Here is a 20,820-nt window from a genome sequence, read left to right as displayed (position 1 = left end):
TCCATAGGGTCCCCCAACCCCTGAAGCAAATCCTCATGGTGCTGAAGGAGGGGTCATTGACATTCATTCTCACATCCTACCTTCCTCTTCTGAGTGCAAGCCTGGATCCAACCCATCAATGTCAATGACAACTGGAGGGGTGATTAGAACATAAGAAGCTGCTTTATGCTGCGTCAGACTATTGGTCCATCCACCTCAGTATTGTCTATGCTGACCAGAAACAGCCCTCCCAGGTTTCAGGCGGCAACTTCTGAAGACCTACCTGGAGATGCCTGGGATTGAACCTGAGACCCTCTGTATGCAAAGCAGATGCTCTACGACTGAGTTATAGCTCTTCCCCAATCAAACGTCTTCCTTCTTTTGCTATTGTTTTACAGCATGCAAGCTACTTCCTAATTTAGCCTCGGAACATCAGCAGTCAACTGTTCTCACTCCTCTTGGGCCTAGTGATTTGGAGAGGGGCGGAGTTTCTGCTACCCTTTACTCTTTCCTATTATTGTGTGTTGAGCATGATATACAGTCAACACTGCAAGGCTGATCATGGGAATACAGAAAAGCCCTCGGCTAATTATAGTTTGTGATTATGTCGTTAGACACAGTCTGTTGCCATATGAATGCTACAACTGTGATTCTATAGGCCATCTGTCTTGCAGCTTACTGTCATAAGTAATGTGTAATTATCTAAATAATATTGTGTCTGCTTCTGAACTGGAATTGGCATTTTACTAAAAGTATTAGTCCACGTCTTTTGAATGTAATTGAATTGTATGATGATTTCTCGGCCTTCCTCTCTTTTCAGGAAGGCTTTGACGACTGCTTTATAGAAGAAGCAATTTTAGCACGACTTAAGGATGATAATCTAGATGTGATTATGTCATCTCTTGGTACATTGGAGGTAGGCCTTCATCTCTTCAAGGGCCCAGAAATTCTTGGTATTTATTATCAGTTGTGATTGCCTGACTTACGATGGCATGCGTTTCTGGAAAAGCATTCTTTGTTAGGTATCGGCCATGCAGTAAGAGAAATATCATACTAAAGTATGTTTGATAGTTCTCTGTTTCATCACTTATTCTTAGGTTGCAATCCTATCACAATGCATTTGTTATGGCTTTGTTCACTTAGTTTTAGTGGAAACCAATGTTCTGTCTTGCCACTAAATTAACATGAAAATTCAAGAGATTTCCTTTTCTCTCCCTTGAAAGAGAGGAGTTTAATAGCAATTTTCACAGAGCAATCTAGAAATCCCTAGGTTTTTCTCTTCAAAAGCAGTTTCCCATGAATATAAAATGCACTTCTTGAAAATATTTTTTAGTAAACCTGAAATTTTGCTTTAGACCTATACAATTGCTTCTAGTTTTTGTCCATGCATATGTTGTTGTTGTTGTTTTATACTGGTTCCTTTTTCCTAGACCTGGTTGCTTAATTCAAAGACTTTTGATGAACAAATTGGCTTCAGTCTGTTGTGTCTTTTTGAAAGAGCTGACCTGTCAAAGGATGAAAAATGGTAAGTGTTCTTTTTTACAGTTCCCTTTTGGATTCTTTAAAGGCAACCTTTGCTAAAGGTCTCTTCATACGTTCTCAGAATTTTAGTTATTTTACGAATTTAATTTAATTTCTTGTCTGGAGATCAGGTTATACAATGCACTTTTCTGATTTAGTGGCATATTGTTACTTTATTCTGGAATCATTGTATCTTAAAGGAATATGAATTAAGTGGTTCCCATCCGACAGAGACTTCTGCTGGCATTTGCTGATTTCCCCCTTCCCTCTGCAGCATCTTCTGCAGCATCTGGAGGGAAACTCCAGAACAGTGTGGCAGGTGGCACTGGGGAATTGACAAATATCACCTCCCCCTTTCTTCCAATGGATTGAAGCCAAGGATTCAGTTACTCAAAAAGAGGCAGTGGCAGGATTCCTAGCAATAAACGAAGAGTTAAATATATAGCATCTTCCATATCTTCAAGCATATAATACAAGGAGCTGGGTTTTGTGTTTAAGAGCGTACCATTTCTCCAAACAATACAAAACTTGTGTTAATAAGTTCTGCTAGTAGATGCTCTTCAGCAATGCAGTCATCAGCTTCCATCATATTAAATAACATGCCAATATTAAAATATTTCAGGAAGGGGAACTGTGTTGCAAAACTTGATTTTGGAGATGTGATCTAAAAATACCCATTTTTATTCCTTCCATGTGTGTGCTAGGTGCAAGATCCTGAAGGCTGCAATATACCTTTTAATCAAAGAAGAGATTCTTAAAGAGAATAAAGAGCTCTTAAACCAATTAGTCCTAAAGGTGCTGCCATTTATAGTCATAACCAGCAGTGATTCTAACTCTGCCAAATGGAAAGTAGCACTTTGTGTAGCAGATTCTGGTCTTTGCTCCCTACATCCTTTGCTGAAAGGCTGGCCAGAAGGTAAGCCGTTAAAAATAAAAAGATGGGTTCCTAAAATAAGTGACACGGGTTTTTTGGTAGCATTATTTACAGTAAGATAACAAACTTACATTTTTCTTTTAAAAATGCCCGCAAAAATGTAGCTCAAAAAGAAGCAAGATGTTTTTGGTTTAGTTATTTTTTATTGTTCAAAAACATTTTATCAGCAAAAACTTAGGTTGTAGTCAAACGAAATTTACAATAGCATTTTCTGCACTCAGAGGAATATAATTTTTTATTTTTAAAGCGTGTGTGATACAAAGAAGAAAGGCTTTGGCAATGTGGAATAACTTCTTACAATAAAAAAGGCAGTTGATATGACTTTAGAAAAACATTAATGACATTGCATTTCTGAACATGAAGTGAAGAAGGCTATGCTGAAGGCAAAGGTTTTGCAGATTTTAGGCAGTCTCCCATTGTCTTTAAGCATACTGGTTTTGATGATGTGTGTGATGTATTAATGCTATTTTTTGCTTTTTGGTGAAACAGCTTTCAAAAAGGTGGTTAAAGTTTCTAAGTCAGAAGATGTGATAGGTGCATCTAATGCAAAACTGATCAGCCTCTTGTCAGAGAACCTAAATTCAGAGGATTCTTCCTTCACTTTACAAATGGTATGTGTGTAATTGACAATACAGTATTCTTTTAAATAAAAAGCTGTTATTTTAAGTTGTTTGACCAGTAGATTAAAAAGATCCTTGATTACAGGCATTATCACAATGAAGCAACTCATAGATCAGGAAGATGCAAACTGTAGTTCTTGAAACCCAGATTGAATGATGGGCACGGAATGCTTAACTTTGCACAATTTGCACTGCTTCACATTGAAAGAAATGTGCAGAACAAGCATATACGAAGCTTGAGCAAAATTATTGTCCCTGATATGGTCTGCTCTGACCAGCAGCAACACCCCATGGTCCCCCAGGCCATTTATTTATTTTTAAAAATTATACCACCTCCTATTTTAAAAGCTCTAAGCAGTTTCTATAAAAACCAAAGCAGCAAAAATCCAACAACGTTCAGTAACATTTCCTAAAAAATCAAAATGCCAGTTGTATCTCACAAATAAAATTGAGCAGTGTACAAAGACATGTTAAAAATTAAGAGCTACATTCCAAGGAAACTTGTGTAAACAGATACCTTTTTAAGAGGCTTTAAAGACTTATCACTGTTTGCCTCATGAATTACCCAAGAGAGAATGTTCCGGAGAGTGGTTACTAATGCCATGATATGAGCGATGGCCACCAACTTGGAGGACTTTAAAAGAGAATTAGACAAATTCATGGAAGGGGAAGGGTACTATGGCTGTGCTCTATGTCCGTAGTCAGAGACAGTAATGCTTCTGAACACCAGTAGCTGGGAACCTCAAGAGAGGAGAGTGCTTAGGTCCTGCTTGCAGGTTTTCCCCTGTGAGAACAGGATGCTGGACCAGATGGGACACTGGCCTGATCCAGCAGACTCTCTTCTTTATGCTCTTAAAATACCTTCCCATCCTTAGCTCATTTTATATGTTAAAACCAGGTTCTGTATATGGCATGTGGATAGGGGAAATATACAGAGAAGCCAAAATGCAGATTTTGGCCAACCTTATTTCTACCGTAAAGAACTAATGTTACTCTCTCTCTCTCTCTCTCTCTCTCTCTCTCTATCTATCTATCTATCTATATATATGAAAATTTTACCTGTGTTTTAATTCCCTTTCAAGGTGGAAGGTCTCATCAGTATTGCTGAGAAGGAGTCTCATTCAGGGCTACAGAAGATAACTGCTCACCTTATCAGCTCTGTTCTTGTCCAGTCCTGCCGCAGTAATTCGCAAGCAGAAGAGTGTCGTTTGCCACTGGCTTTGAAGGTCTTCTATCTTTTGAGGAGAAAAGTACAAATATTTGAAGACACTTACCATGCAGAGGTGAGGACTCCCGAGTTTGTAAGCTGGACTGAAAGAAAATGAGAATTAGGCAGGAAACAGAAGGGATGTTTGTTCCGTGGTAGATACTTCTAAAATCTGTTGCGTAGTAGTAAGCAGCTTCATTAAGACTTATATGTATCACTTCAGCTTTCAATCAGAAGTATTTTTGCTTTCTTTCCAGTACAGCTCTAAATTTGCACTGGTGTACGGTTGCGATACTTGAAACTAATCTAAAACAACCAGGTTTTGGCAAGGTGCTCCTTGGGCAGTGAAAAGGAAGACCTACACCTAGCAAAAAGGGGAAATTGTAGGCCAGAGGAGCATACTGAGGTCCTTTCCTGAAAGTCAGATGTTGCATGTTCAGGGAGAGAAGCACACAGTAGAATTGGAACCAGGGTGCCAGACAGGAATAGAAATGGATAAAGCAAATGGAAGGCATTGGTGAGCTTCACATGCTTTACATAAGGCCAGGTAAGGCAGTGACCAGTCATAGTGGGCCTGGGTGGAGCAAAGCATGGATGAAGTGAAGCTATTAGCACCCCAGGAAGCCTATGGTTTTTTCAGATGCAATCACTCGGGGACTAGTATTCCAACCCATCCCCTCCTTCACTAGGCATTGCCATCCCCAAACATGCAGTGTTAAGTTTTTAGGAGAGTTAACTCAAGGTTTATCTTGAATAGCAACATTCTTTTGGGGCTTCTGAATTTAAAGACAGGTGTTTGTGGTACGCATTGCTCTTTTTTTAAAAAAAAATGAAGGCAGAGAGAGAACCACTACATATAAAGAGTGGTGTTTTCATTTTCAGGCATTTCTCTGCGATTTCACATCTGACAGTGACTTGCTCTTGGAGGCATTAACAACATATATACAAAAGTTAAATAATGGAGAAGCTGTGGATTTAGAAGATTCTGTCTTGCTGATCGTTTGGCTCAGAAGCTTTATTCAAGACCTGCTGCCTCCAGATTCCTTTTTGAAAGGTGAATTTTTGGTTGCAAAATAATACCATTTTTAAAAAGTCCTGTTGTAATTGCTATGCTCGTTGCAACACTGCACATTGTTTTCTAAAGAATGGATCGTGGAATGGTGACCAGTGCTAGTTTTGTGGCCTGCAGAAAGCCTTGTTCTGTTCTGATCAGTCTTTGCTCCCTGTTTCTGTGCATTCATGCAGATGAGTTGTGGTGGAACCCTGAAACTTTAAGTGAAACGAGCAAAAACTACTTACACCTGCTGTTGGAGCTCTTTGACATTCTGGTCCGTGGAGCCAGTGAGGGAATCTATGCTGATCATTTCCGTGCAATGATGAAACTTCTGTTTGAGGTAGCTTGCCCCTTCCTCCACTACCCACATCGTCCCAGTCGATTTAAATCCATATATCCTAGAACTTTTTTTCTGGTTTTTAGTCTAATCCATGCACTTTTAATACATTTATTTAAAATGCTCATTTGGTCGAAGTTTTACTGTAATTTAGTTCACACATGTGCACATTCAGGACTCTCCTTTTTTAATTTGAAGGTACATTTGAAAGATCCAGAGCATGAATTCAGATTCCTCTCAGTCTTATGGACGTACAGTTACAACCTCTCAAATCAGCTGAACGTTGTGATGGATGCCGTGCAACAGACTCGGGCTTTGTACATCGGGCGCGCCATGCTTGCATCGCAGTCTGTGCAGAGGAAAAGACAATTGACATCAGCAGACTCCCCAGGTACTGTGCACTGGTCTTTTTGTCATACAGTGGTGCTTCGACTTACGAATTTAATCCGTTCTGAAGGCACCTTCGTAAGTCAAAAAATTTGTAAGTCGAAAAACGCAATTGGAAACACGATTTCCCATAGGAATGTATTGGAAACGGAAAAATCCGTAAGTCAAAGCAACCCTATCTGAAAATTTGTAAGTCGGAAAAGCCCTATCTAAAACCGCCGCGGTTTCCCCCCGGCTGTCGAGACATTCGTAAGCGTGCGGCCATTACCCCCATTCGTAAGTCGAAAAATTCGGTTGTCGGGTCGTTCGTAAGTCGAGGTACCACTGTATTTTACAAGGCTCCCCCCCCCAACATGAGAGAAGACCTTTTGAAAATAGTTAGGCTACTGTCATTCCTGTTAGGTAGGTAATTTAGGGGGACAAACATGGCACATAGAAACAGAGAGAAACTACAAGGAGATGTAAATTAGTCTGTGGAGGACGATTATCTGCAAGGACCTTCATGCAAACCTAGCCTGTGCACTTAATTCAGGAAATGTGCTGACTGCGAAATCCTGAACAAAGGTGTTACTTACCTATTTACTTTATTTAGGTTATTTATTTACAACTGTTCATCAGGATGCTCACAGAAAGATGGGGTGGAATGTTTCTAAAATGCAGCAATTGGCTAGACAAATGAGATTTCTAATTTCAATGGAAAGTTTGTTAGCAAGTTGTTGATGTTTTAACAATTGTTAGCCATCATTTTTTTAACTCTTTATTTTTTCTCCCTTTCCAGTGATCATAGCTTTGCTGATCAATTTGGGAAGTCCTGTGAGCGAAGTCAGAAGAGCTGCTGTAAACTGCCTTCATTCTTTAAGTGGAATAAAAGAATCTGCATTTCATCATATCATTCATAATTTAATGCAGAAAGCTGAGGAGATAATATCTGACCAAAATTACATAATCCAGGTAAGCCTCAGGGGCAAAATACTGTGTTACCCGTTTTGAATCAGATATTCGCCATACTTGTTTGTCTCCCAGTGATTCCGGAACTGGATGATCTTGCCATTACCAGGAGACAAGTTTTTCAAGAAAACCTCAGCCAAGGGTTTGACTAGGAGGCACCTCCCCCCCAAAAAAGACTTCCTCTCTAGAGGCATCCTTTCTCCTGCATTGGTTAGAGAAGGTTATAGATGACAGCAGCCACATTTGAATGATCAAATGTCAGCTTAATAAGATGAGACGTGTGTGAGGTTTTTTGCATCCACATTTGGGCCCCTTACTTCTGCTTTGAGAGTCAAGCCAGGAAGCTACAGCTAGCCATAGGTGACTGTTGCATCCAAAATAGGAAACTACAGTGAGTGGCTTCCAAACAGCGAGAATAAGAAGTGATGGTTAAAGTTGGCTTCTGCTTCCTGCTTAAGAAGTGGAAACAATGGTTAACAGGAGCTTCCTCACATGGAGGGAGGAGTAAAGTGGGAGTAAAGGGATTGCATTAAGGGTTCATAAACATGGTACGTCTCAGTTTATTAAGCCAAGGTTTGATTGTCCAGATAATGTAGGTAGTGTCCGACTTTCTCATTGAGGAGTTTTATGCTTTTATCCAGCATTCCTACAGAGGCTCTGGTCTCTGTCTGGGCCCCCAATGAGCTTCACCTAGTTGCTGACCCAATATCCTGAGGAACTGAGGAGGATGAAATGGCAAAGTAGGCATCTAGGGTGCAGGTGGCAGAAAACACATAACGACTGACTGAAGGCTGGTGTGAGCCCATTTGCAATCTTATTCTGTGGCAGCATTGTTAGCTACAACAATATACTTCTCTATCACCATTCCATCTGCTCAGTAGCGTCTGATGGTGAAGGAGTCTTGGGAAAAGTGCTTCCCAGTCTCAAACATTCCATTTGGGGGCAAGGTGGCTGGTGTCCAGACTACTCAGAACCATGTTGGGTGATACTGATTATACAGCTATTGTGCTGAATAGCTCCTGGATGCCTTCCCCTCCTTTTGTTTTATAATTTAGTGCCTTCAGAATTTGTTTGAAGTACAACAAACTCAACACAAGCAAAAGATGACGCAGCAGAAGTTGTCAGAAGCACTGGAAGCATTACTTAAGTGTGTACAAACCACCAACTGTCCTTCATACATTGCAAGGAACCTGATGAAAATTCTTCATGAAGTCAACGGCAAGGTGTGTGGAATGCATTATGTCAAGCTTTTGAAAATGTGCTTGCCCATCTGGAAGCATTTTGTTGCGGAGTGGGACCTTGCTGTTCCTAAACTAAATCATGCCTTACATTATTTTGCTCCACAAAGCCAAAGAGTATTTTAAAAAAGAAAATATCAAAACAGAGCTAGTGATTTGTCTGGAATAGAGAAAACATGTAGGAATAACTCAGTTGGATTTAATAAGAGGGAAAGCAAACTAAAGAGGAAAACAATAGTAAGGGAAGCGATATATTGGCGATTGGAAGCCAATTTTAATCTAAAATGAATGGATTTTATGGAGATAGGCCCATGTGTTAAGATCTGATCTGGGGATAATTTTCTTTTTTTGTTATGTTATATTATGTTATGTTATGTTATGTTATGTTTGTCTAAGTTGATCTTGTATATTATTTGTAGTTTGATTGATTTAATCTATTTAGATCAACCTTGATTTGTTTATTTATGTTGATTAATTTATGTTGGGTGGCTTAAATATGCAGTTATGTTATTTATGTTACTTTTGTTATGCTATGTTATTTAAGTTGCTAAGTTATCTTATGTTATTAAGTTACTTTAAATTTTCTGGTGTGTGTATACCTTTTTAAAACTTTCTAATAAAGTCTATTTTAAAAATTTTTTTAAAAATATTTTGTTCCACAAAGCCAATTTAGATGTGCACATTTCAGCTACAGTCAAACCTCGGTTCCCAAATGGCTCCATTTTCGAATGTTTTGGCTCCCTAATGCCGAAAACCCGGAAGTAAATGCTCCAGTTTTCAAATGTTTTTTCGGGAGCCAAACATCCAGCACAGCTTCCGATGCAATGCAGGAAGCTCTTGCAACCAATAGGAAGCTGCACCTTGGTTGTCGAACGTTTCAGAAGCTGAATGGGCTTCCAGAAAGGATTGTGTTCTACAACCGAGGTTTGACTGTAAATGCAAATTTTGCATTCTAAACTAAGATGTAGAAATATGGAGGGGTGGGGGGGATGGGAGCTAAGATTTGTTCTGTCTGTTCCTGCAACTCCTGTATTAGTACCTCAAATCACTGTGTGGTGAACTGTGATGCTCCTTTGGAGGTGCCCTTTACATTGCAAATTAAAATCCAAAGAATGGAAATTAGGCTCTGGGTGTGTGCTTCTCATTTTTCCAACAGTTTGCCAAATATGCCAAACTGAAGCAAATGTAGCAAGGGAATAACACATGTATAACTCTTTTGGGATCAAGCCAACCATGACCCTCTTCTGAACTTTTCTCTTAAGTCTACATCTGGGGTCATCAGCATGGCACCCCTGGGCCCATATGTGAACTCAGAGACCTCTCTTACACCCACAGGGTCACCTCCACCTGCTGAAATAAGCCTTGAAAGAAACATTCTATTGTAGCCAACATAATAGGCTGAGCGGGGTGGGCGAAGAGGTGTCCATGGGAGTTTCTTCATTTTGAAGATGTTTCCATGGGCCCAAAAGGGTCGGTGACCCATAAATATTTTGAATACTTTGCCTTTCGGGTGCTTCCGTTGCACGACTCTATACCTTTCGAATGTAAAATATATATTTCTGAATCCTTGTTAAAGAGAGAGTTGATCATGAACGCCTTTTCTACTTTCAGGTAGTGCTTTCTCACCTGCTGCCTGTCCTGGATCAATTATTGGAGAAAGCTCTTAAGGGATCGGAGGGGATGTTAAAAGATGAAGCTCTTCTTCTGCATCTCATCCTTGGGAAGTACAATGAGCATTCGGCTGCCCTGCTTTGCACAAATCAGCACTGTCTGGATTTGTTCATCAAAGCTCTGCACGTCTCACAGGAAATCTACAAAGGATTGACTTTCCAGATTAGAGCTCTTGGGCAGGTGAGAGAGGAGCTGATTGAGAGTCCCTGTAGTTCTTCCCAGTGGAATTCAGTATGTTGAACCCCTATTTACCAACAAAAGGTACCCACATCTGTAAAGCGGGAATAGCACTGATCCTTTTCTTTCAGGAGGTGAGCAAAATGCATACAAAAGAATGTTTTTACACAAATTATGCTCTTTTTGTCATTTCTAGATTACAAAACCATTCTTTGCCGCATTGCCAGATGGGAAGGTTCAGCAAAAGTTATTGGGAGTTTTGTTTGATTTACTGCTAAACTGCAAAAATCCACTTTGTGCACAGACAATCGGCAGTGTTTTTAAAGGGGTAAGGTGGTCTTAATGTCTTGGGATAATGAGAGTATCCTCTTGCTATTTGGAATTAGTCTAAATACAATCATGATAGGATGATTGTGTTTACACTGTATAAATTGCATATTGAGTTGCTCTCAACTTGATGCTGCATGAAAACTAACCAATGCATGAGTGCCAAATTATGAGATCAAAAGCATGGAACAGTTATTAGAACATGTGCATATGTGATAAAGTTAAAAATAATATTGCGGGGAAGTTTTTCATAGCAGTTTCTCATTTCAAAGCAAATAAATATAAATGTATTTAACAAAGTTGCTGTTTCCATATAAGTATGGAGTTCTTTGGTTGTCTCTGAGTTGTGCTCAAAGAGAAAATCTTTTTCCTTTTTTTTTAATTAAAAAAATCATGCTTTTAACTAATTTTCAAAAAGAACATAAAAATATATTCCCCACCTCTATAACAAGTGCCTTCCTCCCTGCCTCCCTTCCCCAAAATGCAAAGTCTTACGGGGGAACATTATTCTAAATTTGTAAGTGTGAGTCTGGTGGATGCCACTGTACTTTGTGTTCTCTTGAGTATGTGATGAAGGGATACCATGTCTCTATAAAATCATCCAAATATTTCTTCCTTGTATAATGTTTAGATTTCAGTTAATGCTGAGCAAGTTAGCGTGGAATTGGAACCTTTACCGAAACCTAAGAATGTGGCTACTGTTCACCAGACAAGAAGGCAGAAGATGCAGCAGCAGAGGTACAGGGCAATAGAACACGTAAAAGCCCTTTGCAAATCTGTGTGCATTCATGAATTAAAATGATTAAAATTAAGAATAATTTATTAATCACCTTCTACACAGTTATCACCAGGCAGTGTGCAGTAAATGCAGCAAAAAACAGCTGAACTAAAACAAAATAGATGTTCATGGCAATGATCCATTTATCTAGCAAGGAAAGCCCATCAGAACAAATATGTCTTCTATTGTTTCTGGGAACAGGCAGTAGGTGCCTCCTGAATCTCAGCAGGATTGGGGGCATTGGGCCAAGATTGACTCATTGAGATGGTCCTTGCATTGATGCTGAGGCTGCTCTGTGTCTTGCCTCTCCTATCCAAATAGCCTCATCAAAGCAGCTGATGAATTCCATGCAAGCGTGGCAGTCCTGAAACTGAAAAATAGCACATATATCCAGGGATATTACTGAGCAGGGCAAATCATTCACATGAGACATTAATTTGTAAGATTAAACATTTAGTCATTCCTTTGTGTTTATGTGTTGGGAAGTGGGGCTGAATTGATGCCCAGGGTTGACTGTCAGCTGAAAGGTCAGCTGATCTGTGCCAGGATCAAGTCAAAACAGCAGGGATGGCTTGAAGAAAGGAGTCTGTGCTTCCTTCCCTCGGCTTCCCTTTTTCTCTGTGACTGTGAGGGCTACAATCACTACCTGAGATCTGAAGAGCAGCAGAGTAGACAGCGAAGACTGTATTGGGTTATATTAAGTAATGATCTGATCTAGTTTAAAGTAGCTTCGTTCATTAACTTTTTCAAACACTGTTGAAGTTGCCTTTAACTGACCTTTCCTAAAGTATATAGTCATACCTTGGTTTTCGAACAGCTTAGTTCATGAACATCGCAGAACTCAAACGTTGCAAACCCGGAAGTAGGTGTTCCCGTTTGCGAACTTTGCCTCAGAAGAACGAACATCCGGCATGGCTTCCGATTGGCTGCAGGACGCTCCTGCGGCCAATCGGTAGCCGTGCTTTGGTTCCTGAACGTTTTGGAAGTCGAATGGAGTTCTGGAACGCATTCTGTTCAAAAACCAAGGTACAACTGTACATTTAACCGGCAAGCTTGTCCAGTTGTCTTTCTTCCCATCTGTGGCCCATCTGCTTTTTGAGATTATTTACATTGCTCACTTAGATTCATTTAGTAAGACGATAAGTGCTGAGAATCTGGGCAGAACCTTCACTGTAGTGTCCCCAACCTAATAGGGCTGATTAACGTTTTTTAGATACTGTGAACCCTTTTGTATCATGCAGGCATCCAGTCCGGTCTCGATTACAAAGAAGTTTTGCTTTGGTGTGCTAGTTCTTCTCCATGGACCATTATTGTATTTTATATGGGTTTTCATTCAGAGAAACAGCTTCTTTTAAAATTGATGGGCTAAGCTTCTATAAATGGAAGTAAATCTCTTCTTTTTCTCCATCCTTCAGAAAAGTTCAGGACCAGGAATGTGGACAAGAAGAAAGCAGTATGAACTGGCACAGAGTCACGCTTATCCTGGAATTGCTGCAACACAAGAAGAAGCTCAAACATCCTCAAGCACTGATACCTACTCTCTTCAGCTTGCTGGCTAGGTAATGAGGTTTTACTTCAGAGGGCGGCAGGACCATCATGGGGGACCATCCAGCCCTTACATGTGAGGGCCTCTTAGCACCAGAGTGTCCCCACATGCCACCCCACTATGGAGACTGGCCAGAAAAATAAAGGGACCTGATGGAGATTCTCTACATCGCCCCCTGTCATGGATGTGTCCCAAACCAGTATATATATATACCTGGTGACTCAGCAGCTGTTTTTTTCTCCAGCATTGCTTTTTAACTGTCTTTCTCAATTACCAGATGCCTGGAACCTTCTGCAGAACATGAAAATCTGGAATACACAAAGCAGCTAGTACTTGGTGGTCTGTTGAACATTTGTCAGAAACTGTCCCCAGGTGGTACCAGGATAAAAGCAGGTAAAGCAAAAAGACGTTTAGGTTTTGATCCTGTGTATGAACGCTTGCCCCCAGGCTTTATATACACTTATGCCTTTTTTAAAAAAATAAAATAAAAAAGGCGGTTAGTACGAAAACAGCATATATTGGCATGTGACCATAAGTATAACAAAGCTTGTTTCTAATATTGAATTAAGCCTGGCTGTGCTTTCAGTCTTTGCTTTGCTTTTCGAGGTATCCTTGATGAAGAGAAGTTCAATGTCGAGCTGGTAGTCCAGTGCATCCGGGTTTCAGAGATGCCTCAGACTCATCACCATGCTTTGCTCTTGCTGGGTGCAGCTGCAGGAATGTTTCCTGTGAGTACAGGCTCTGCCTTTTTCCTCCTCCTTCTCATGGCTGTTACCAGGGAATGGAATTGAAATTGGTTTCTAAGAAGAAGCAAGACTCCCCCCCCCCCCTTTTAAGATAGTCTTCTGGTGTTCCTTTGTGCATTGATTCAAAATCTGATCTCTTTCCTGATCCATTCCTATGCTTGAAACAGCTTCCCATTTTTGCTTTTCAAGCTGCCTCCTTCTCAAATCCGATGTCATTGTCACAGCCTTCTTTGGACCATTCTGGCCTCCCCAAACCTCACTCTCCTCTACCCCCGTACTCCATCAATCCCTGAATTCTCCCAGAATCATTGTTTTTGTTTCTGCACACAGACCTGTCACTTCTCTGTTCTGAATGGCACTTGCCTCCTAATGATGCAGTGTTGAAGAGCTACTTTTGCTTTCTTTAGCTTCATAAGAAATGCTGTCCTCCTCTCACAGCAGCAAGAAACTCAGCAAGCCTTGTATTGGTAGATGGGAGGGCCCATCTCTATGCCACATATTTCTGTGTTTACCCAGCAGCACCTATGGTGTTTTAAAAAAAAAAGAAATGCAGAGACTTTTGCTGCCAAGATAGGTTCACTGTCCTGCTACGGAGTGTGATGGGTTGTGCAAATGTAGGAAAAGATGGCCAGTTCTCATAAAGCCATTTGGAACCACACACTTAATTTTTCAGTGGAAAGGAAGGAGTAACTGTTCATGAGATGGTGTTAATTTCCTTCATGAGCATAAATCACCCCATGGATGAGCTAATCACAGGTGCAAGGTCAGTCGGTCTAGTTGCTATGGTAAATAGCCTAGTGCCCTGACTATATCTGTGATTAATGTATGTCAGCTCAGTAGTGTTTGTTGCTGTGAGTTGGAGTCTGTTTCTTGTTACGTCTTGAGTTGCTGGGGTTTATTTGGAGCAACTGATACTTTGTACTTGTATATATCTGCATCTGTGAAAGCCCACAAACTGTATATGGTTACATCTATAACTGTTTTACTTAGCCTTATCTTCCGCAACAGTAAACTATCTGAACCTTTCTCTCCTTTCATGTGGTGACTGGTACCGGGAGCAACTTCCACTGCATGTCTCTCTCACCTAAGATTCCCACCATTTTTAACTGCAAAACAAAAGTGCATTTCAGGAATGAATACTTGAAAAATAAATAAATTCTGATGTGTTGTGTGAGTGACTGATTTCTCTTCTCCAGGGTAAAGTGCTGCACAACATCATGCCCATTTTTACCTTCATGGGGGCAAATGTCATGCGACTGGATGATGCTTACAGTTTCCAGGTGATTAATAAGACAGTGAAGATGGTCATTCCTGCTCTTATACAGGTGAGCTAATTCAAATCTGGGAATGGGTCACTGAAATACCTTAAGAAATACCTTGCTGGCTAACTTTCCATTAAAAATTATTTAGTGCAGTTTTCCATATTTGATATAGACCCCCCCCCCAACCCGTTTTCAATAGAATCGGTTAAAAAAAAATATGGTGTTGAATGTACTTTTAGTGTTTAGGTTTTCTATGGTAGTCAACCCAGAATAAAATTTTACGTGGTACAATTATTGTACATGGTACAAGAATGGAGGAACTGTGCAGCCACAGGGTAGATTATTCTTGATTAAAAGGATAGTGGTGGTTAAGTGGCACAGGGCAAGTAACTTCAGGAAAACAATACATTGCAGTGTTCATATTAGAACTTTTTTTCCAGTGTTTCACTCTTTATGCCTTTAAGTGGCTACCTAGTCTAACCTAATCCAAACATCTTGCAAAAGTGGAACTCAAAAAATAACTGTTACTAGAAAACCATCTTCTGGCTTGAAATTGTGCTGAGCCTTATGCCCTGCAAGTCCTCTCTGAAGGTTCTGTATTTTCCCAGTGCAAGAGAAACATTAGGGGTAGTCAATGTGGTGCCCTCCGGGTGTTGTGAGTGGTCAGGTATGATGGGAATTGTAGTCCAACTGATCTGGAGAGCAAGACCAAGTTGGCTACGCCTGTACAGTCAAGTGCACCTGGGTATTCAACAACCTATACCATTCTCTCGAGTCTTGGATCAGGCCTGACTTCCCTTCTCCTACTGGCTTCTTGCCTACAGGACTCACCATTAGCACACACAATCACACTGATGCCTTTTTTAAATGGACAAGCCCTACTCCAGGTATTTTTGAACATGAACAGATATTGAATTATTCCTGCTGCAATTGCAACTTGGGGTTTTCCATTGTGTTTTGGGAAGGGTTCCGCCTGGTTTTTCTATGGCTTACACCAAAATGCTGTTCAGGTTGCAGTTTGTACGTACAACATGTTAATTCTTTAAATGTTTCCTTTGTAGGCCGAGGAGGATGGCGGTTCTTCAGAAACTGCAGGGAATGTGGAAGGGGTGGTGGTTAAAATAATCCGCGTGTTTGTGGATGCTTTGCCTCACGTGCCTGAGCATCGGCGCCTCCCGATCCTAGAGCAGCTGATAAGCACTTTGGGAGGGGAGCGGTTTCTCTGGATTCTTCTCGTGTTGCTGTTCGAACAGCATGTGACAAAATCTGTGGCTGCAGTAGCCAATGGGGAGAAGGTAAGAGGTGTCTTCTTGCTGCGCATTCTTTGTTTAAAACCTTGATCGTCTGAAGGGGCGGTACTGGTGGCCCCTTGTGCCAAGCCTTTAGTGTGACAGTCTCTTCCCTGTGGAACTCCTTGCCAATAGAAATCTGGCAGCAGGTCAGCCCTGCTTCCTTTTAGACATTGTGCAGCTCTGCTGTTCAGAACAGGCCTTCAGAACTTAGGGGGGGAATTATCGGCCAGTTTTGTTGATATGCTATTGATGCTTTTGCTGACATGATTATTGTAGAAGGGTTATGTTTTCGTGTCGTATATACTGTGTGGTATTTTTTAGTGAAAGTGTGGTGCGGGTGGCTAATTCCTTTTTTGAAATAATGCAAGTTTCTCCCTTACTAATCCTCTCCCACCCGAAATCTTCTTAATTACATAGGACACTGTTTTGGAGACTGATACGGAATTCTGGATTTCCGTATGCTGCGAATTTAGTGTAATCCAACAGTTACAGAGTTTGATGAAAGTCCTGGGCTATTTAACAAAGCTGCCAGAGAACAAAGAAGGTAATTGTGCTGGGGGGACGGGACACCTTCCACGCCTCTTGCCTAAATACAATCCACTTGGGCAGAACCATTGGATTGAAACCAGATGCAAGTATTCCTACTGGCACTGTTCATTATCATAAACTCACAGCGCAATCCAATGGAGTGGTGAGATTGATTCTGTCCTCCACCACATCCAAAGCCCTGTCTGCTCATACTGCCACCACCACTCTGTAAAGATCCCTCACTGCCCCAGTGTGCACACAGATAAGAATTAAGGAAATAAAACATACATACCTCAATTTTCAGAATTAATTCATATTACAAAACAGTTTTTCAAGTTGCACATCTTTTTTCCAAAAAAAAGTAAGACTCTGTGCCCTGCCTCCTAGTGAGAACTTTTAATCTAGAATTTATAGGGATGTTAAAACTCATTTTCTTGTTTTGGAAAAAATCAATGCTATTTGCTGGATACTTTCACAGAGGACCCTGGGCAAAAGAAATCGAGGCTCCCCAAGAAAAAACCACAGAGGCAGGAAACTGAGCTCTTTGATGTAGAGTCTCACTCTGGCAAACAGCTGAGGCACTTCAAATTCCTGTCCATCTCCTTCATGTCACAGCTCCTGGCTTCACACAATTTTGTAAAAATGGTAAGGCACGCAGATCTTTCGAAGGGCTTTCTGTGGTTCCTTTTCCAGTTGTGGATTTGCATGTAATCAATATCATTTTCTGTGAAACTCACAGAAATGTTTTCCCCCTCTTGACTGCAGCTTCAAATTCAGTGTTTGCTGGTAGGAACTGGAAGTGTACCTTGGACATTGTGCACAAAATAAATTCAGTAGTTATGCCTTACTTGGCTATAAGCAAGGACTGCTTACATAAAGAGAAAACGGCAATAATAGGGGGGTTTCTGGCTGGGTGTCTTGGAAAAGGAGGTCAGGAACCCAAGCAAGGCACATACAGTGGGGAAGAATTCAATGTAGCACTATGGCAGTTGTTCCATTGCATTTCAGCTTGCTAGATGGAACAATTCCCCTTCTCCCCCCCCCCCTACCAACAAGCTGTTCTGGAGGTTCTGCCGACACACACCCTGACCAATTTGGGGAGTGTGCAGAGAGGAGACATCCTTGCACAGGTTTCTGCTAGCAGGACTCGTTCATTGATTCTGGCCCAGTGGTCTTCCCCTCTAATTTTATCAGCTGTACATATTGTGAAATAGCTCAAAGGGAACCTCATTAAAATGACTTGTGCAGCAGATCTGTTTTATTTCCGCTAGCATGTTGATAATTTCCCTCCCTTCTTTATCACCTAGGTGGTTGAATGTGAAGACGCTGAGGAGTTAAAGGTCTTTGAGCAAAGGTACATTTTGTTTTCCCTTTGGGTGCAAATATAACCACAGGTGTATAAAAGTAGGCAACTCTTAAGTGAGTTTTTGGCTGTGATACTGTTAACATTACTCCCTCTAGGCCCCCTCCTTTCCCAGGCCCATATATGCTTCTACTAAATGACCTGAAACTATAGTTGGTTGGGTAATGGAACATGGAATGAATTTTGTGCCACCATTAGGAAAAGAATAAATATGGAAATTTTATTTTTAAAGTTGAGTAATGAGTACATTTTAAAAATACTGTTAGCATGATGTTCAACATTTTCTCTTTGGCCATGAAGGACTGGAAGCTTAAAATTTTTTGCTGTGATTGTCCTTTGGTTTTCATAGTATATATAATTAACCACCATAATTCAGTTCTGTTGCATTTCTCCTCTAAGGGGAGCTGAAACAGCAAAAGCCCCAGCTGAATTTCCTTCCTCCGAATGAAGAGATTGTATTTGCTCATGGTGATCAGTAACTCACTATTGTTGTTTATCCAGATTGTTGGAAGAAGTTCTTTGCTACATCAATGCTGTGGCACAATCAGTGGAAAAAAATGCCGACACGCAAACAGCAAAATTCTGGAGGGCTCTGCTCAATAAGTCCTATGATGTTCTGGATAAGGTAAGTTTCTTTGGTTGGCAGCGAAGCTGATGTGAGCTGTCATGCAGATCAACCAAACATCTTTGTTGCTTAAAGCGTTTAGAAATCAGACTATTTTGAGTCCAGCAGATTTGCTGGTGAACCTAATTTCAGTCCAATTTATTTGCACGAAGGAGTTAAAGCAGCCCTTCAAAAACTTGGTCTCGGCAGCTTACGCATCACAACAAAAGCAATGCAGATAAGAACAGTACACAGAAATTACAATGGCAATGGCAAAACAGCATTAAAACCAGGGTGGTATCCACCCTCTGTCCCATTTGCTGACAGACTGTTGGTGGAATGGGGAGGGAGGCCACTTTTAGCAATTCTTCCTCCAGGGCCGGCCCTACAGCCAGGCTGGGTGGCGCAGGGCACCAGGGCACCGGCCCGCCAGGAGGGCGCCACGAGCTGCGCCCACCCGCTGGCTGGCCGGTCCACCGCGCAGCTGCGCCCACGGCTGGGAAACGGGGAGGGAGGGTGCTGGAGGGATCCGGCGCACCACGGCGCCAGGGGCACTTAAGACGGCCCTGTCTTCCTCCTGCAGCCCCCTCCACACCCTCCCAAATCTGCTTTGGAGGGTCTCTCCAACCCCCTGGAACAGATTTAGAGTGGCAGGATCCTCCCTCTATTGCTTCTTATGCACCATGGAACCTACGGAAATCTAAAATTGTCAGAAGTGTCCAGGAAAGTGACTGACTCCCTCATCCTGTCCTCCACAGAGGAAGCAAATGCTTTGCTGTCTCCAGCTTAGGTGTAAAAGAAGCCAGTAAGGGGACATGGAGAATTTTATTTTTCTGCAAGTATTTATTCATCGGCCAAATAAGCCATTGAACTGGTGCACATGGTAAAAATAGAATCAGACACAGAGAACAAAAACAAAAAATCAATTCAACAAACTAAAACAACGAAACCATCCATACAAACTTTTAAAACTATTTTGTCACATCGGAAAGTGATCTTCCATAAGTGGCAAGGAAGTAACACTTTGGTGAAAGCATTCCGAAACAAAAATGTGTTCAGTAGGCACCTAAACATCATCACACTGCGTGCCAATCTGATTCATCTGACTTGTCTTCAGAAAAAAGACCATTTTTATGCCAAAGTATCGTGAACAATATTCAATGTATTGTTTTTTGTATTTGTTTATTTGTTTGTTTAGTTGTCAAGTGGTGATGTATATTTGTTTATTTTCATATTTCTCTTTTTTTTCGTGATGTATTAAAGTGGGGGGAAAACTATAAAAAAAGACTCATCTGCTCTCAGGGGGTTGGTGTAGCAACACTTAAAAAGTAAGGAGGAACCCTGTTATTCCTAGTTTTTTTCCATAATGAAAGCAGTCCAGACACCTATGGGAACTTCCTTTTTTTGGCATGGTACATTTCACTGCTACTTTCTTTCTAGGTCAACGCCTTGATGCCAACGGAAACCTTCATCCCCGTCATCCAAGGCCTGATGACCAACCAGCTGCCTTCTGTGAGACGTAAAGCAATGGACCTCTTGAACAATAAGCTGCAACAACGCACACAGTGGCCGCAATCACAAGTAACCCCCATTCTTCTCACTGTTTCTTTTCCCGCTTACCATAGGAATTTGCTGTCTCAAATAACCAAATCCCCTCCCTACCCCTGTGCTTTTAAAAATGGCATAAAGAGGAAGAGGGTCAAGGATTCGGAGAAAAGCATTTCACAGGCCTTGTAAGGGAAAGGAAAGATGTTTGTGTATAGTGTGACTTTGTGTTTGGCTTTGAAAGTGGGATGTTTACATTGCCAGTCCATCCTTTATTTGTGCCTTTGGAGCAATGATATCTTACTTGGCACTGAAATCCTAGTCAATATTCATTTGCCTGCCTAATTCTGTTTTTCAGGTTGAGCTGCTGTTAGAATTGGTTCCCCATCTTCTCGCAGTTGTGCAGCATGATACAAGGGAGGCCAGCGGGGAGCCAGAGCAGGCGATCAACAGGCAGACGGCGTTGTTCAGCCTAAAGCTGCTTTGCAAGGCTTTCGGCCCAGAAAGGCACGAGCCATTTGTGCCTGTGCTGAAAACCGCCATCGATGTGATTTCTTCAGAAAGGAAAGAAAGAAACGTCGTGGGAAGTGCTTTGCTCTGTGCAGCTGAGGTCACCTGTGTGCTTAAAGCACAGGCCATACCTCACCTACCAAGGTAGCAATTCGAACTTGTACAGTAAATAATGCATCTAGCGTTTATATAGGACTTTAGAATATTCAAAACCTATTATGTCCATTATTTCAGTAATATTTGAAG

At 41.2% G+C, this 20,820-nt stretch overlaps 1 protein-coding gene across 1 annotated transcript in view; it reads left to right on the top strand.

The window, feature by feature from the left end:
* The window catches only part of HEATR1 (HEAT repeat containing 1), a 40,017-nt gene that overhangs the window by 11,023 nt on the left and 8,174 nt on the right, over window positions 1-20,820 (top strand). Inside the window, exons 13-36 of the mRNA XM_035108386.2 lie at window positions 800-895; window positions 1,410-1,504; window positions 2,205-2,416; window positions 2,924-3,045; window positions 4,137-4,337; window positions 5,144-5,315; window positions 5,507-5,655; window positions 5,851-6,043; window positions 6,818-6,990; window positions 8,043-8,210; window positions 9,837-10,076; window positions 10,270-10,401; window positions 11,032-11,138; window positions 12,594-12,737; window positions 13,002-13,117; window positions 13,331-13,452; window positions 14,667-14,795; window positions 15,794-16,027; window positions 16,442-16,568; window positions 17,031-17,197; window positions 17,860-17,906; window positions 18,417-18,540; window positions 19,960-20,100; window positions 20,423-20,718. Coding sequence (XP_034964277.2) covers window positions 800-895; window positions 1,410-1,504; window positions 2,205-2,416; window positions 2,924-3,045; window positions 4,137-4,337; window positions 5,144-5,315; window positions 5,507-5,655; window positions 5,851-6,043; window positions 6,818-6,990; window positions 8,043-8,210; window positions 9,837-10,076; window positions 10,270-10,401; window positions 11,032-11,138; window positions 12,594-12,737; window positions 13,002-13,117; window positions 13,331-13,452; window positions 14,667-14,795; window positions 15,794-16,027; window positions 16,442-16,568; window positions 17,031-17,197; window positions 17,860-17,906; window positions 18,417-18,540; window positions 19,960-20,100; window positions 20,423-20,718 — 3,707 coding nt within the window. The remainder of the gene's footprint in view (window positions 1-799; window positions 896-1,409; window positions 1,505-2,204; window positions 2,417-2,923; window positions 3,046-4,136; window positions 4,338-5,143; window positions 5,316-5,506; window positions 5,656-5,850; window positions 6,044-6,817; window positions 6,991-8,042; window positions 8,211-9,836; window positions 10,077-10,269; window positions 10,402-11,031; window positions 11,139-12,593; window positions 12,738-13,001; window positions 13,118-13,330; window positions 13,453-14,666; window positions 14,796-15,793; window positions 16,028-16,441; window positions 16,569-17,030; window positions 17,198-17,859; window positions 17,907-18,416; window positions 18,541-19,959; window positions 20,101-20,422; window positions 20,719-20,820) is intronic.

This window comes from Zootoca vivipara, chromosome 3 (assembly GCF_963506605.1).
Source record: "Zootoca vivipara chromosome 3, rZooViv1.1, whole genome shotgun sequence".
NCBI lineage: Eukaryota > Metazoa > Chordata > Lepidosauria > Squamata > Lacertidae > Zootoca > Zootoca vivipara.
This window is presented reverse-complemented; position numbering and strand designations above follow the sequence as displayed.